The sequence below is a fragment of the Lonchura striata genome, chromosome 1, assembly GCF_046129695.1.
Source record: "Lonchura striata isolate bLonStr1 chromosome 1, bLonStr1.mat, whole genome shotgun sequence".
Classification (NCBI taxonomy): domain Eukaryota; kingdom Metazoa; phylum Chordata; class Aves; order Passeriformes; family Estrildidae; genus Lonchura; species Lonchura striata.
This window is the reverse complement of record NC_134603.1, coordinates 66,812,154-66,828,801: the sequence shown is the minus strand read 5'-3', so window position 1 is coordinate 66,828,801 and position 16,648 is coordinate 66,812,154. Positions and strand designations below refer to the sequence as shown.

At 38.7% G+C, this 16,648-nt stretch overlaps 1 protein-coding gene across 7 annotated transcripts in view; it reads left to right on the top strand.

Moving 5' to 3' along the window:
* Window positions 1-16,648, top strand: part of FHOD3 (formin homology 2 domain containing 3) — a 368,733-nt gene that overhangs the window by 268,471 nt on the left and 83,614 nt on the right. For 5 of the 7 annotated variants that reach the window (XM_077785050.1, XM_021543129.2, XM_077785054.1 and 2 more), the window contains exons 11-13: window positions 714-812; window positions 3,095-3,472; window positions 6,973-7,098. In XM_077785050.1, coding sequence (XP_077641176.1) covers window positions 714-812; window positions 3,095-3,472; window positions 6,973-7,098 — 603 coding nt within the window. The remainder of the gene's footprint in view (window positions 1-713; window positions 813-3,094; window positions 3,473-6,972; window positions 7,099-16,648) is intronic. The other 2 variants (XM_021543138.2, XM_021543137.3) reach the window with 1 other exon arrangement.

Here is a 16,648-nt window from a genome sequence, read left to right as displayed (position 1 = left end):
GTGGCTTGTAGGTTGTGGAGGCTTTATGCATGACTTACACTTCTCTTCTGCCAAAATTACTGCTGAACTGGAGCCTGCTTTGACCATAGTAATGACTCTTCTGAAATAATTCATGTACTGGCATCTGATAACTTAAATATTGCTATTTGCTAATAGTCCTGAACTGATTTGGTCTCTGTTATTTCAAACTCAATGGTTCACCCTGTTCTGTTTTCCATTTGAGCTATTGGTTACTTAGCAGGAATGTTTTATTTGGGCTAATTTAGGAAACATGATGTCCAGTGCCAGCTGTCCCATGCCAGCACAATGTGTACTGTCCCTTAGGCCAAAAAGGCACAACTTAATGACTAATGAATTGAACATTGCTATTATCATAAATGCTTTTCATTAATGCCCCTGCAGGTAGGGCAGCTGCAAATGGAAAGTAAAGCTCATGAAAAATCAGTGGCAGCTTTGAATCTTAAAATAATAGTAAAAAATGTAAATAGAGGAGAGGATAGCAGTTTTATATCGGTAGCTACCCTTGTGCAAACACATACTTAGCAGGAAGTTTTAAGTAGCTAACATAAGAGGCCCATAACTCCCTCTTCATCCCTCTCTTCCTTCCATTTCTAACTTCATTGCATTTCTTTTCCTGGGGACTCATGTTATTTTCTCTTCCACCTTCTTTCTTTCCATCCTACTGCATGACTCTTTCCTTGGTCTGACCTCAGAGAGGACGAGTATGAAGAGGAGGAAGAAGAACAGCCAGTCACAGAGCCCAATACTGAGGATGAGGGGGAGGAAGAGGCCAATAGGCAGGTCAAAGCCAGGTACCAGAATTTAGCACTGTCCCTCCACCATTTCTTCAAGCTCTGGCGTGAACTCACCAGCACAGTGTGCAGTGGCATCCACCTTTTCACTAGTGCTAATTGACACACTCATATATATAGGTTCAGTGTACTATGAACTGTCTGCACTTACCTTTAGGTAATGCTCACAAATCCTAAAAGCTATAGTGAAAAGCATAACTTTAAGCATGGCTTGGTTTAACTTCTTAGGTAAGGCAGTGATGAAACACTACAGTGCTTAGTTGAGGATGTTGCTTGGTTTCTTAGGTTTTCATTCCTATCTTCATACTACTACCTTTTTAGGAATATCTGTTGTATTACTATGCAGCAATTTGACATTTTTTGAATGCTGCCTTAGATTCCATATAAATTTGTTCATGTTTTAATAGCAAAGCACTACTTTGAGGCAAAGCTGATATGCATGTGTATACTATATATATATATACACACACATATGTATATATAAAATTTTATAAATGCCTACCCATCTTATATATACATATATAAGCAAATCACCAATCAATATTCTTCATCACCTATCAATACTCTTGTTTAAAAATTTTCCACTTATTTCTGAGATATATATATGTATGTGTTTGGCATTTGGCAACTTGATCCTAATAAACTGAAAGCAAGCAAATACATTCTTTGTTCTGGACAGCCATTTGATTTAGGTTAAATTATTTGGCTTTGCAATTCAGCAAATGAGATTGGATTTTTTTTTTTTTTTACATAAACCACATTCATGCAGAAGCTGTACAGCACAGAAGGAGGAAAGGAAACTGTTTAATCTGTGAGTTCCAAAGAAAATACTGTACTTTCATTATTACTATCTTCCAGTCTGCAAATCTTGCCAATGGCTGCCTGAAATTTCAAAATTAATGATAATTTCCTCAAATCTGATTCTTAAAAGTCAAAGCTAAGACTGAAATTACTGGTAAATCTCATGAGTATACTAAAATAGTGCTTAAAAAAGTGAGGAAGAGCCTCATTAAGAAATGTGAAGAGCATAATATGTTTTTATGTCATTGGTCTTTTTAAGATAATTATCTCTTTAAGATAAATGGGTGATACTCCCATGACCTTCTTAAGTACCTTCTTTCACTGTCTGTAGCATAAAAAATTTATCTGTAGCCTGGCTATTCATGTTAGATGCTGTTAGGTAGGACTGGCTGACTTCAGTGTCTCCTGTCAAGCCCAGCAGGTGCGATAGATGAAGGTTTCCAGATTTTCCATTGTGAAAACAATTACCTGGTATACACCTGATGATTAACTACATAAGATCCCAACATATCTACCATAAGTTGTGGTTTTGTTGCCTATGCTATACCAAGCCTATAGTCCTCAGATAAGGACTGTGCCTTCCTTGCTGGTTGGGGAATTGCAGAAGTGGTCTTGGGAGAACAAAACCAACCATATCAAGTGATCCAGGCCAAAGCCCATGCACAATGTTTATGCTGGAGTTCCTAGTGAAAACAGACACCCTGGAGTGCAGATCCCATGGCTTTTCACCTGCTTTGTGCCTTCTGTCACTCACCAACATCTGCCTTCAGTAGAGAAAAGCAGATGTGTTTTATATTTTCTTTGATACAAACTCTGCAAGTCTCTGCAAGCCAGCATGGAATGCTGACACTCAGAGAAATTAGAAATTAGTGCCTTCATACCTAGAAAAATATCCAGTAAGGTGTTACTTTTGAGATCTTTCTAAACTTGAATTTTGACAGAACAGTGCTAACTGACTATTTTTTAAATTTCATTTGTTAGATGAACATTTTTAGTAGAAAGATCAGCTTCCCAGGGAGTATGATAGTCAGATATCTGGACTTGGAGAAGCAGTCCTGCAGACTGTATCTTGAAGCATCTGTGCTCCATGGAGTATTTTCCAGTGTGCTCAGTCTGCTTTCTACTGCTCTGACAATGTTTACAAGCTAACTTGAAATATAAGAAAATTGTTTTGAAATTTGTGTGAAAAGGTGTGAAAAAGCTCACAAGAATTAGTTCTGAAGCCTATAGGTTAAATCCCCTCTTTTCCTTTAGAATGAGTTGCTTCTTTTCCTCAGTATTTCCAACCCTAAGAAGAATCCCACTGGGATACAAAGATGTGAGTTCTCCTTAGTTAAAAAGATGTGATGGTTGTCTAAATTTTGGAAGTTTTTGTTTGTTTGACTCTTCTCCATTTTTTTTCCCCTGCAAGTGACACTGTGATCTCCCTTTGCCCCATTTTTCTCTCCACTTCCCTTTCTAATGATTTTTTCCTCCTGCAGTGAGGTTCCAGATGTGCATAAGGCTGTGAAGGAAAGCTTTTCACAGTGTTCTGACTCTTCAGCTGTCTCCAGTGCCATTTCTCCAGCTGAGAGGCTTCTCACCATCTCTAGAGCAAAGAGCTTTTCTAGCAACTCCTCTTCTGTGCCTGACTCATGTGTCTCTCATCACAATTCTGTCCTTTCATCACCATCTTCACCTGCAACAGCATTGCTGAGCTCTCCCCAAAATTCCTCAGCATCCATTACTCCAAAGGCATCTCCAACAGTGGAGAAATTACCTTATGTACCACACACTCCTTTTCACCTCTTCTCCTATGACTTTGAAGATTCTCCAGCATCTGTGAAAGAAAAGGAAGCAGAAATGATGAGGGAAAACAGGTAGATTTCATATAGCTAACAAAAATTTTTAGATAAATTAATAAAACCTTTCAATAATTTTACAGTGCTAATAATGCTAGTCTATGTGTTGTATTATTTCCAAAACATACTGTACTAATTTTAGCCCTGTAAGCCTGTACTTTGATTTGATATTACTCTTCTTCCAGGTCTGTAGTTAATACATATCCTGGCCTCCTCTATAGAGCAGTAGATAAATAACCCATTGTTTGGGAGATCAGGAAAGGAGCACCATTTTGCTCTCATTTACAACAATGTAATTTTCAGACATGTTTTCATGAAAATTAATGGAGCTCTTCTGCTATAAAATCAGGAGAGGTCAAATCAGTACTTGAAATTCAGAGGTGAAGTCCTGGCTTCAAAGACTGAGCTGCCAAATCCTAAATTTGTTGTTTGCTTACAATGCATGTCCATCTCATGCAATTTCAGCTCATGCTTGTAATAAGAGATCTATAAAGATAACATAGCATTCAGAATAGACAGTTTTATCTCCATGACATCTGTTGAATTTAATTGTTCCTCATGCATTTATCTTGCTTTTTAACTTTAATTTCCCCATCCCACTCCTCTAAAATAAAAAAATATTGTTTTGTCTCATCTGTTTTTAAGTAAAAGAAATTGACAGTAAGTAGCACTAAAAATAATGACAGAGAATCAGCTTGAAAAGAGGTTGATCATTTTTTGCTGTCTCTTATGGTTGTCAGTGTTATTTGAATTAGGTGCTGAAAATGTACATTTATATTGCATGCATATTTATTTCTTCCTCTCTCCAGCAGTCCTTCTGAGTTTCTGCATGTGAACAAATGTTTTGATTCCTTTGATCCTTTTAATTTTTGATCTTTCTCTCCTAATAGGTGGGTGTGTTTTGTCCCTTTTTCATTTTTTCTGGAAAGCCTGTAAATCCAAGTAGTTGTTAGCAAGTGACTTAGTTCACGTATTTTTCCTTTACCTGCAACCTGAACACTGGAATTCCTCTAAATTTACATTTTCCTCGATAGGTGCATTTTTCCCTTAGACCTTTCACACTCATTTACTGGTCTTCCATTGTTGCTGCTGTTATACTTTAGAGAGTAGATTCCTAAATACCTGCTGTTCCTGCAATGTTTAGTATTTCTGCAGTGTTTTTTTTTTTTGTGGTTTTTTTTGTTTGTTTGTTTGTTTTGTTTTTGGTTTGGGGTTTTTTTTTGTCCTCTGACCATCTTTTCTGCTTCCATTTAGTACAGAGGTTCAGGGGTGAGGATTCTTCTGGGGTTTTTTTGGAGGAAAAGGAGAGCAGAGCCTGCACAATTTATTCAGTAATATGTCCATGAAAGAAAATGTCTTATGGGTGAATGCTGATGGATAAGACTATTGCATCTACACTGGTACATGAGTCAAGAAGGGAAAATAGAAGCAATAACCAGTACCAGAGGAAGGTTAGAAAGATAAACTTTGGATATAGCACACAGACTTACCCTGGTGTTCTGGTCTTGCCTTGTTCCTTTTCCAGCAACTCAGCGTTTCTCAAAATTTGGTGGGATGTTGTGTCCAGACCTGTCCCTCTGAATTTGATTTTGTTAATTGTGTAGGTCTGACTCCATAGGTGCATTCCCTCCATGTTCATGAGAGTTGTCTTTGGACTAATTAAAAACCCTTGGTCTGAAAAAGGGCTCTACTTTCTGTCAGCTTTTTCATGAGGCAGAGGAGAAGAAAAGCACATGTAATGATGAGAATGTAGTGATGAGAACGTCTCCTTGCAGTTGGTGGAAATGGAAATGGAGGTCTCTGTGTCAGGAACATACCAAATGAGCTCTGAGTTCTTAACAGGACAGTGGAGTTTTCTCATCGCTCACTCAGTACAGGCACGGTCAGAACATTCCTGGGCTGAGCCAGTTGGAGAGAAGAGCCAAGCTGGGTTTGTGCTGCCAGGGAAGCTCCACACTGTCCAGTTACACAGCCTCCAGCGGGCCACTGTCTCCACTTTCTAGTTAGTTTTATTCTAGGGCAAGAAAGCCCAGACAACAATTATTTCCTGCAAAATTCCTTTTGTGGCTCAGAAACATGCATGTTAGAATTTTTTTTCCAAAATTATTTCCCTGTTGCTAGTCAGTATAGTGCCTCAAAAACAAATGAGGGATGGGGGGCGTTTTCTAAAGCATTAACCTGAAATTGCTGTTCAAGAGGACATGTTCTCTAAAGTGCAATCCCTTCCATTGTAAAACACCTAGCTGAAATCTACTCTAATTTTAATGTGGACCTTGGCAGGCAGCAATGCTTTTGAACCCTAAGAAACAAACTTGAAACTTTGAATTAAATTTTGCATGGCTAGATGAGTATGCTAAATGGAGCTGAAGGAAACCAACCAGGCTTTTCAAATAAAATTGCTGAGTGAAATTACTGAGTGTTGATGTGTGTGAGGGAAGAAGCAGCAGAGAAAAGATATGGTGAAGGAGGATATATTCTGTCCTATGAATTATAATAAAGAAAATGATGTTGCTCTATTACCTAAAATTAATTTTGTCATTTGGATGAGTTGACCTTGCAGAGTACTGATCGTCAGAGCACCATATGCTTTCCATGTGGGGAAATGGCATTGTCTGTGAACAGTGTTAAAGAGAGAAATACTAATATTTTCCCAAATCAAGAATCTTTTTTTGACATGCTATTTAAGTACAATGGTTAAAAGGCACAGCAAAGCAACAGAACTGCCTTTTCTATTCAGTACAGGAATCAGGATGAAAACATTGATATAAGGGACTCTGGGGAGGTGGACATTCCAGGAGTCCTGGAAACAATTTCTCTTTGATCAGCAAGCTCACATTGAAGTGAAGTGAGTTTATGGGGTTTTTAATGGAGAGAAGGGCTGATAGAAACTTCTAAAGCCATGCTTCCAGAGATATGTCTTTTTAACCATGGTGATGATTTTTTACAGGCATTGTACGAAATGGCACATAAGCTATTACTTATGTTGGGAGAGGGGAAAGAAAATACTGGTGGCTTTAATTGAAAAGAATGTGGTGCTTTTCAATTTAAAATGCAAGCATTTGCAAGTCATGGATGTCCACGTTCAGATCATGTCTCAGGAGTGCTGCTGTTTTCCTTAATTTTAGTAGATATGGATACTGCTGTCTTGGGCTGATTTGACCCCTTTTCTAATGGCTGGATATCAGCTCCCAAAACAGCTAATAATTCCAAGTAACTGACCAGTAATTCAAGTATTCCTGTTCTGAGTTGTCACTTGGGAGAAGCATTCAAATATCTTATTATTTTCCTTACCAATAGCTCACTGATTCATCATGTATGTTCATGCCATGGTTGATATTAAGAGTAGATGATTGGTTGCATATTTGGAAATAGAGAAACATTTTCAGAAGGTGAATGTTTGAAAAATTCTGGGGTATGGGATCATTACCACCCCGTAAACAAGAGGATTTACTGTTGCATGCCTGTTTGCTGACAGATTTTTTCTGTCTCTCCCTTTCTCCTTCTTCCCATTTCTTCAGATACAATAGCTATGGCAGCAGCTCTTACTCTTCTCCACGACCTTACACTGGTGTGAGTGCCCCTACAACACCCACTACTCGTTATGGGACAACTCTGTCACCACCTCAGGAGACCAAATCTGACAGGTTTGTAAATTATTCAGTGTTTTGGCAACAGTTCCTTTGCAGAAAGAATGAAGGAGATAAATGTAAGCTGTTCTGAATGAGTACTGGAAATGCTTCTAGCCAGACTTTTTCTAACATTGGGGAAAAAAATGGAAAAAAATCTAAATGTGTTAATTTCCCACTCATTCTCAAGCCTTTCTGTCTTACTTGGTGTTAAAGGTTGGATGTATTTCCATCCTACTTCTATTTCTTCCATTTAAATGGATAAAGCAGAGTTGCTTCGCACGTAAGCGGTTCTAAGTATTAAAAGGTGAATTCAATATTTATTTCTTTCCATTTTTTAAAATAAAATCAGATCTATTTTCACTTCTATCTTCTTAAATCAACTGAAAAATCTTGGTAATGTGCTTAGCTCGGAATTTCCTAGGCCATAATTTTGTCCTTTCTTAAAAATACATATTACATCACATTATATTTCATGAAAAGCAAAACATTTATTGCTGTAGCTAAAGCAAACTCCTAATAACAAACCAGTTATCAGCTTGCTTTAAGCAAAAATTTTAAACGGGAAAAAAACCCAACCCAGAAAAAAAAAAAAAATTGAACAATCAAAATACTCTTTTGAATTATGTACGGTACTAGGGGAAGAACAAAGGTAGGAAAATGTTATGGATACTTGAAAGAAGTTCTTGGCAAGAAGTTTGGACCACCAGAAATTAACTATCTGTTACCACCTTAGAGTAAATGACAGCTTCAAAGGATATCATGCTGATTTTAAGGAAAAGTAAAATTTTTTAATTAATTTAATTCAATAATATGATACAATAATTTAAATAATATCCAAGTAGGCCAGATGGAGTTTGGATTGTTTGTTTCCAAATTGGCTTCTAATTCATAAAAACTGTATCTTCCACCTTGTTTTCTGAAATTAAGACTTTTTACAGAACCCTTTTTCTGTATTCCAGTTAATTTTTGTTAATGACTCTTTGGCATATTTCTGTATATGTATGTGTGTTTGTGTATGTGTATATATGTTGAACCTTCCTAATGCCTCACATCTTTTCCAGACTGCTACTCAGAATGGTTCAAGTTAGGTTCTTCCAGCATACATGTATTTGTAGCCATGAGGTATTGATTTAATCCTTTTTATCGAGTGAATAATTAGATTAAGCTGCTCTTTGGAGAAAGGCATTGTTTTTCATTTGCTCATCTTCCTGGAGTAACTTGCCTCGATTTGTCTTTCCTGATCTCAATTAAATTATTGCCAAGTGCAACCGCAATAAAAAAACTCTACACCAGCATATTCACCCCCCCTTTACCTCAGCAAAATTGATGCAAGATAAGCAAGAGTTAAAAGTATTCTGCTGCTTTGGAAGCTTATGGTTTTCAAGCCCCTGCTCTTGTGAGCTTCTGATTGCTACTGCAGCAAAGAAACCCCAAAGTGGTCAAACACCAAGATGGCTAAAGATGGTTGGGCTTGTCCTGCAAGAGGCTGATGGCGCTGGCCCTGCTCCAGTGAGGAAAGCCAGCTTTCCTTTCAGCATCTGCATAAGTGCCTTGCTGGTTTGGAGCCAAAATGCCTTGGCCCCACAGGATGAAGCTGTAAAATGTGCAGATTCATGAAGAATCAGGCCAGAGGGGAGCTCTGCAATCATCTGTTGTGACCTACAATGGGTCTCACAGAAGCTAAGTGAAAGACCCCTGTACTCTCACATGTTTCCAAGTGACAGCACATGATTTCTCTAGACAATATTCCAGTATTTATTATCACTGCTAGGAAAATAATTTGTATTTTGAAGCCAGTTTTTCTAGAAGCATCTTCCAGTCAACACACCTTGTCTTCCTTTTTCCTCTGAAACTGTAAAGTGCTCTACTTTCAACCATCAGATCTCTCTTACGTGTTGTGACTGAACACAGTGCTCAGTGTCGTATCTGTCTTTCCTGCAGGTTATGTTTGCTACTTTCCACCTCACATGACAAAAATCTCTGTACTCCTGTTTAAATCTGTAGCTTGCTGTTCATGGTAGTTCATGAACTCACCAGGGTTTCTGCATTTTTACATTTGAGTGATGTTACAGCCTGATGCTTCCTGTATATGAGTCTCTGAGAAGTGTGAAACTGAGAAATGTGTACACCACAGCTGTGTGTTGTCTGCAGAATAGATAAAGTTATTTATTTAAATATAATTAAGTTTACCATTTCAGATGTCATTTTGCATTCTCTTGTTCTTTTTGAGAGTGTTGCCACTGCAAATGTATACTTCTGCAAGCTTTAAAGAACTGACTGCTTTGAAGAAGGGCAAAAGCCTTCCTTAATTTCATTGTCCTGAAAGAGATGCACTGAAGAAATGTCCATGTAGAGACTGACAGATGGAATTTGCTTATTGAAGAATAGGCCATGTAGTGGATAACACAATACTTGGCACTAATTAGTAAATGGAAAGTATTGTGGAGGTTTTCAGAGTTTCCTATGAATGGTGTTTGCCTCTGATTATGTAAACAGTATTTCGTACCTCATGATGGTAAAAAATTTACATGGATTCAAACACCCAAAAAAAAGTTAAAAGATGGGAGTGCAGGGGAGAGGAAGACATTTGATAAGAAGCAGATGCGTATCTGTGGTTAGCTCTAAGGTGTGTTTTCTGGTTTCAGCTTATGCTACAGTTATGCAAAGCCTTCACAGAAAGATTCCTGTCTTTTATCATGCTGGGAAGAGCTTCAGATGCAGGTCCTGGTACCGTTTATCTGACCTTCAAGAATGAGGAGGAAGGAAGAAGCAGCATTTAGAGCAGTGCCCAGCACAGTGATTCATGTTCCATTCAGTTGCTATGACAGGCCTTTCAAACCCTCGGCTGTATATTGCTTATGAAAACAAGAGCTACAATTTAGGTGGAAAGAAGCAGTGTGGTTGACATTTTGACATTCATACTTGACAGTCTTTGGCTGTAAGAGCAGTATAAGTCAGTGCAAAAGTAGCCGGATTTTGTTCTTTGAAATCCACATCATCTATGTATTTCTGATTGTACAGCAGAAGAAAAGGCTTACTTTACTGTTTCTAAATACAGCTGCCGCCTTTTGGCAACTCCTTGCAATGCTGTTGTTCTCTCTCATTTCCCTGGCTCCCCTGTGGAGAGCCATGTTTGTGAAGTGCGTATTGCAGCCATGGGAATCCTGCTGAAAAGAGGGCAAATGGCAGCACACTTTCTGTTCAGCCCTTCACTGGGAGAGGAGTGCGTCAGTTCTCTTGTATCTCTCTGCTTGTGAAAGTCACTCCTAAAGCATAAGAAGTATAACCCAGTCTGCCTGTTTTCTAATGCCAAAGAGTGCTTTGCTTCATAAATATGCTGCTCCCACTACCTCTTTCTCCCCAGTTAATAAAAAAAAATTTAAATCACTCTCATGACTTCATAAATTTTAATAACAAAAGGGAAGAACAGTGCATGACTGAAACACATTGGGGGAGAAGCATTTTTCTGTCCCTCCAAGTTGCCCCCTTGCCTTGGGGGCAGAAGGTGTTGTAGGACTAGTCTGTATTTCCATGCCTTATGCTCACACTTAAGATATTTCTGTCTAGCCAGAAATAGAATGTCAGACTCAGAATCTAAGACAGTCACTCAGATTGAAACTGCAGCCTGGAGTCTGCCACAGGACACCAAACTTATTACTTGCAAAGCTTCACACCCCCTCATAATGTCCACTTAGTGGTGAAATGTTTGAATTGTTGATCATGGCTGTCCTTATCATATAATGAAGGAGTGTAACTTCTAAGGCAAGAGCTCCTAAGTTCAGCACCAGCTTTAATTCATTCCACTACCAGAAAAATATCCTGCTGGTGTGTTTTCCAGGGTGGGTTTCTTCTGATGCATATACCAGGAGGTGGTTCCCCCTGGGCTGGACAGTCAAACAGTAGTACAGTCAGCCTAGCTCAGAAAACCTTCTCGGGGCACTGCATAACCAAAGGAGCAGGAGTTCATGGTCTCACCTCTGTTAAATCAAATGCCAGAAAGTTCAGCTCGCAAACCTCCACTTCTTGAGGCTTTTCACCAGTCACTGTGAGCTTAGTCTCCACCTCTGGCTGGTCCCTCAGAAGTTCTTCCAAATCTCGAAGCCTGGTAAAGGCCTGCTATGGTGTTTGCAGATTATTTGTGTTTGAAGCATCTCCAGCTTTTCCAGAGCGTTAGAAAATAGGTTTAAGAAATATTAAATATATTTCGCATTCTTTAATATGTTTTCCATCTCAATTGCTTTTTGATCTACAGCAATGTTACCTTGGGCTCCCATGATGCAGGGCCTTGAATATTGAGTGTTCATTTCCATGTTCTTCTATAAGTTTTAAAGGAAATTTACCTTCAAACATTTATTTCTAAAACAGATCACAGACAGTGAGATGAACAGGCCTAGATTATAGCTGGTTTTTTCTCCTCTGACACTTAAACACCATACCTGAAGCATAAGCATAAAGTGCAGGAAAAGTCTGCAGATACTGTTCTTTTGAGTTTTATTCCTTTTCCAGGTGCCTCAAATAGTGATTTGCTGGAAACCTCGTTCTTTCTTTCAAATTTCTCTCTTTAAAGCAAAGGAAAACAAACAAACAAACAAAAAACCTGAGAATGCCAAGCAGCTTTTCAGTTAGATTTTCTACTAAACTTAAAGGTCTAAGTAATTGACAACAGCAGGAGATGCTGCTGGATGAAGCTTCTTGGCAGGTTCTTCGGTTCTTCTTTTTTTTTTTTTTTTTTTTTATCTGTTAGTCTGTTAGCCATTTATCACTGATTTTTGCTCTGCAGTTCCCTTACTCCAGCTGTTAAGCACTAAGGTAAAACAGAAACCTATGAACCAAAACCTGCTATACACCCTGCAAAGCTGCTGCTCTCCCAAGAACTGCTCCTCTTTCCTTGCCTTTCTGTTCTTTCTGTGTGTCCTTCTGGGCTCTCAGACCAGAGACCGTGGTGATTTTTCCTTGTGGTAACTGCCAAGCACATCTCTCACTCTGAGTAACATAATAAGGAAATGAGGAATGGATAGCTTGCTGGCTGATAATAGTGGCCCAGGGCAAAAGCCTCAACTTTATTGCTGAGATTTTAAGAGGAAAAATGACCTTAGGAATTACTTGATGATTTGCAGTTTGGGAAGCAGTCGTGGCTTGCACTGGCCTAGCTGCTTGTCGAACTACTGTGTAAGCAATATTCTTGATTGCAGCTTTGTGGACTTCATCATAGGGCATATGTTTAAACAGAAGCATGAACTGGTTGTGGTTTCAGACTGCAGAGTGTTGCTGGCTGAACATGCCATGTGCAGTGCTGATGCTCAGGGCTCATCCACCTTGGCCTCAGTCTATGCCTGAGCTCTGCAAGTCACTTCCAGGCAAGGTGTAACCCACATGAGGATGAGAAGCTGCAGGTTGCACACAGAAGCACAGTGTAAAAGCTGCACAGGTCAGCTAGAAGAGGAGAGTGTGTACAAAGTCTTTGTGCATTGCCCAGGCTCTCTACAGCTTTGTCCTGCTGTAGCTCTAATTTGGGTAGTCCCCCTGTGCCACTTCAAAGTGTAACATTAATAAGTTCTTCTCTTGGTCATTCTCAAATTTCTTTCTTTAAAGGAAGCATTAGTAGTTCTAGCTCTCAATTTTATGTTTATTTTTGAGAGAAGTTTTTATAAAGATTCCTTAAGTAATGTTTAGTCTGTTTGCAAAGTCTTATATCAACATGCTTTTGAATTTGCCATGTCATGTGGAGAGACATAACACATGAAGAGTTTCTTTAACTGTAAAAAGCAATATGGCTCTTGGCAGCTTTGCCTCCCCTTTTGTCTCTTTCTAAGCTGGAAAATGGATTTATTTTGTTAAAGCCAAAAGACATTTAGAGTTACTTAAGGCCAAGTAGGAGCTGCTGACTGTTGTACCCTCACTGTAGCATTCCCATGGCTGCTGGAACAGGAGCACTTTGCAAAATTAGGTAATTAGTGCTTCCTTATTAAAGTTATTATTGACTCTGCCCCATGTTGTATTAAAGACAATCCTGAATATTAACCTTATGACCTAAAGGGATTTCCTCTCATAAGTCATCTGTTAATTTTTTTTAGCTCATAAAAATATACATTTGTATTTTGTATTCTTCCTGTAGATAACAATTTCGCTTTAGAAAATTTTAAAAATTCAACTGAACAGAAGGAAAGGCAGCCACAAAATAATATGTCAGAGCTTATGTGAATGAAGTTCATTCAGAATTTCAGTTTTGCTTTCAATAAGATAGAAATATTTTCTTCAGTTTGCAACAAGATTAGAGTAATTCAGGACACATAACCCCTTCACAGTCCATGATGGAGTATTTTCAGAAAACTGCAAGAACTTGAAAAAAGGGTGAAAGATCTTGTGTCTGCATTAATTTGTATCTAATAATGATTACTAATTCACTGCTTTGTTAAATGCTGTAGGTCAGGCTGGCTGAATTTTTATTCAGAAGAGCTTTGGCCTACAGTCAACATTTTGGCTTCATATCCTATGCTCTGTGTATATGTTTTGCCTTTTCTTCCCACACCCCCCCCCCCCCCATTCTTTCCTTTTACTATCTCTTCTTCCAGTAAGATAAGTTACTAATGACCTCTTTGGCCCTGCATCCTGATTCTGTGGTGAGGAGCTCTATTCACAAATCCACAAATCTAGATGCTTTCTGGTTGTGTATTTTCTTTCTGTAATGGAGAAGTAATAACATAGCTTGTTTAGCTTTTACTGGTTTTAACAGCAGGCATAAGAAAGCTTTTCTTAACCTTTTTTATATTAACAGTCCATTCTTAATAGCCTTGCATTCTCTACAAGATTGAAAATAGTAGTCAGAGTAAGCATCCTTCTGGATTGTATTTGTGGAGCTGAACAAATGGTTGATATTACCAGCTGGTAACATATGACACCAGCACTAAAATGCTGCCATATATTAGCTGTAACTCCATTTTGCAAGTGATCACTGTATTATGTTTTCATTGATCATTCACATCTCTTTACTATTAAAATCTCTTATCACCTTTGATTCAATGCCAGAAGTTTTTTTAGCCTTTTTCTTGCTTATCCATTTTTAAAATGTGGCCTGCCTCAATAAGATCTAAAAATTCATGAGGCCTGAAGGCACTGTCACCCTTCAAACAGCATCAAAGCAACAAAATTACCCAGTGGCTCAGCCCAAGCCTTCTCACCAGCTGGTTTGGTCAGTCATGCTGCCATTTGCAATTCAAGTATGTGCTCCCTGGAAGAGAACATTTACTCGAAGTGTTATTGCCAGGGAAATACAGAAACAATATTCAGATTTTGCCAATAAAGTGTACATAGACAAATCACTTTTCAAATTGTTTAGACTGTGTGAGGAATACCTCGTAATGCTTGCTTTTCCTCTGGTTTCTTTACAGGTGTGTAGATCCTGAAAGTAACCTGCTTACCCCAGGTTTAGTTTAGGCACATGTAGAAAATTACCTATCAAGTTTACTAAATACTAAAACTGTGCATTTATAGTTGCAGAGCACATTAAAAGGAGTATAGGGGCCCCGAAACACCAGTCGAGCCGTGGTGTTTGATATTTGCAGTGAGGTTGAGTTCATGAGGCTTCATAAGGCAGCTGGTCTGAGCGTTTGGCGTGAGGCGTGGTCCCCGCTGAGGGCAGATGTGTGTGGTTGAGTGGGTGTAACCACTAAGCGAGCGCTAACTCAGCTGTAACAGTGCTGTTTCTTTGCCTGCCCTTTTCTAAATGTGATTGAAGACCCAAAACCTTCACTATTTGTGCTTTAAGAAGTCAGTGTCACACAAGAGGTCAGCTGAGTGTGTTCCTGTCTGTTTAATTATGACCTCTATGTACAGAACCTTCTGGCAGCTTGAGCTGTTAGATTTGACCATTTCATGCAACAAACTCTTGTGCATGATAATGCTGTGTTTGACACAAAGGAATTAAACTGGGTATGTGTCTTCACAGCTTGTAATTCAGCTGAAGTATGCACTCATAACCAGCGGGAAATACGGAAATTCCAAGTTTTGACTAACTGCTCTTGGTTTGGTTAGTTTTGAAGAGATGGCAAGCTAGCATTTTCAGTTCCTTAGACACTGGCTTTTCTTCTGGACATACAGCTCTGGATCTTCTATTTAGATTGTGATGCTGCTCTTCATACATCTGCAAATTTTATCCCAGTGAGTAATGCTAGCCAAACTATGCTACCTCAAAGCTCCACACAAGGTGTGGAGGTATTTTGCTACCAGGGTTACCTTAGAATCCCATCTGCAGAACTAAGCTGTGCATCTCCATGTGATTTCCCTGTAATCCCCCACATAAGAATGTGCATTTATTGTAGGGCCTCAAAGAGCTTAGTCGGAGCCGAAGGCTTCCAACCTGCTAGATGATGTGCAGACCTACAATCACTCTTTTGGTCTCAGCATCACCCCATCCTTCCCCTTAATTTTCCTTCAGTCTTCTTTTAAGCCATACCTTCCTTTGACTCTAAATGGAGTTTGCAGACTTCATGGCAGCTGGGCAGGATGGGATATCAATGCACAAATATAGAATACACAAAACATATAAAAACAAAGACTTGATAGAAACCCTCTTTTGCCATCTCTCCTAGTTAAATTCCATATATCTTCACATGGAGGCACTGTTCAATTTTCCCCTTCATAAAGTAATTTCTGATGTTCTATCCAACAATATAGCCATGGTTTTTTTGTGCTACTACAGGGATGGAGCTCTAGCTTTTGAATTTTAGTACAGTGGTGCTACTGTTTCTGCTAAGAGCTTTCTCTTGAAATATGCACTAAGAGGTCAAAAGTTAAAATAAATTTAAAATATGCTCAAGGGAAAATTCACCACACGTACTTGACTATCAGGGTTGGAGGATTTTTTCCCACTTTTCTTAGTGCTGAAGCATATTAGAGATTTTTATGGTTTTGAGTGTGATCCAGCATTGATACTGTAGCTTTGGAGGAGTGCCAGCAGGGACTCTTACAGAATATCAAGTTTTATACCATCTTATGTAATGTTTATGCGGGTGGGATATGACATATTGAAATTCAATTTATTGAAATTATTGACATTATATTCATGCTGCCCTGCTGCCAGTGGGGCTGAAATGGCTATGTTTTGTGGTGTTCCTGGTTATACAGACATAGACTCTCGGGGAAGATACGTTTGCATTAACATTTTTGTCTTCTTTTGCACCTATGTTCACTAGTGAATTGGTGCCATTATTCTAAATGCCTACACTGTGCAGCCATAGGCAAGTAAATAAATAAGGGAGAGGGTCTGAGTTCTTAAAAATAAGGAAAATTTATTCAGGTTTGCATTACTGGTTAAGGAACCTTCCTCTAGGCAGGCAGGGTTTTGTTTCTTTTTACACAAAAGGCAGTATCTATTTCTCTCATTAATCCTTTCATTGCAAAACTCATGTTACAACGATGCACAGAAACCTCTCTACATGAGTTATGTCTTTTTGATTTTATCAGTCTAATTCAATTAGTGTGCATCTGTATAAAACTACCCTGTACAATACAGATTTTTTCCTGTCTAAGAGACAGAAAGAAAGACACATTTACTCTGAGGTCACTT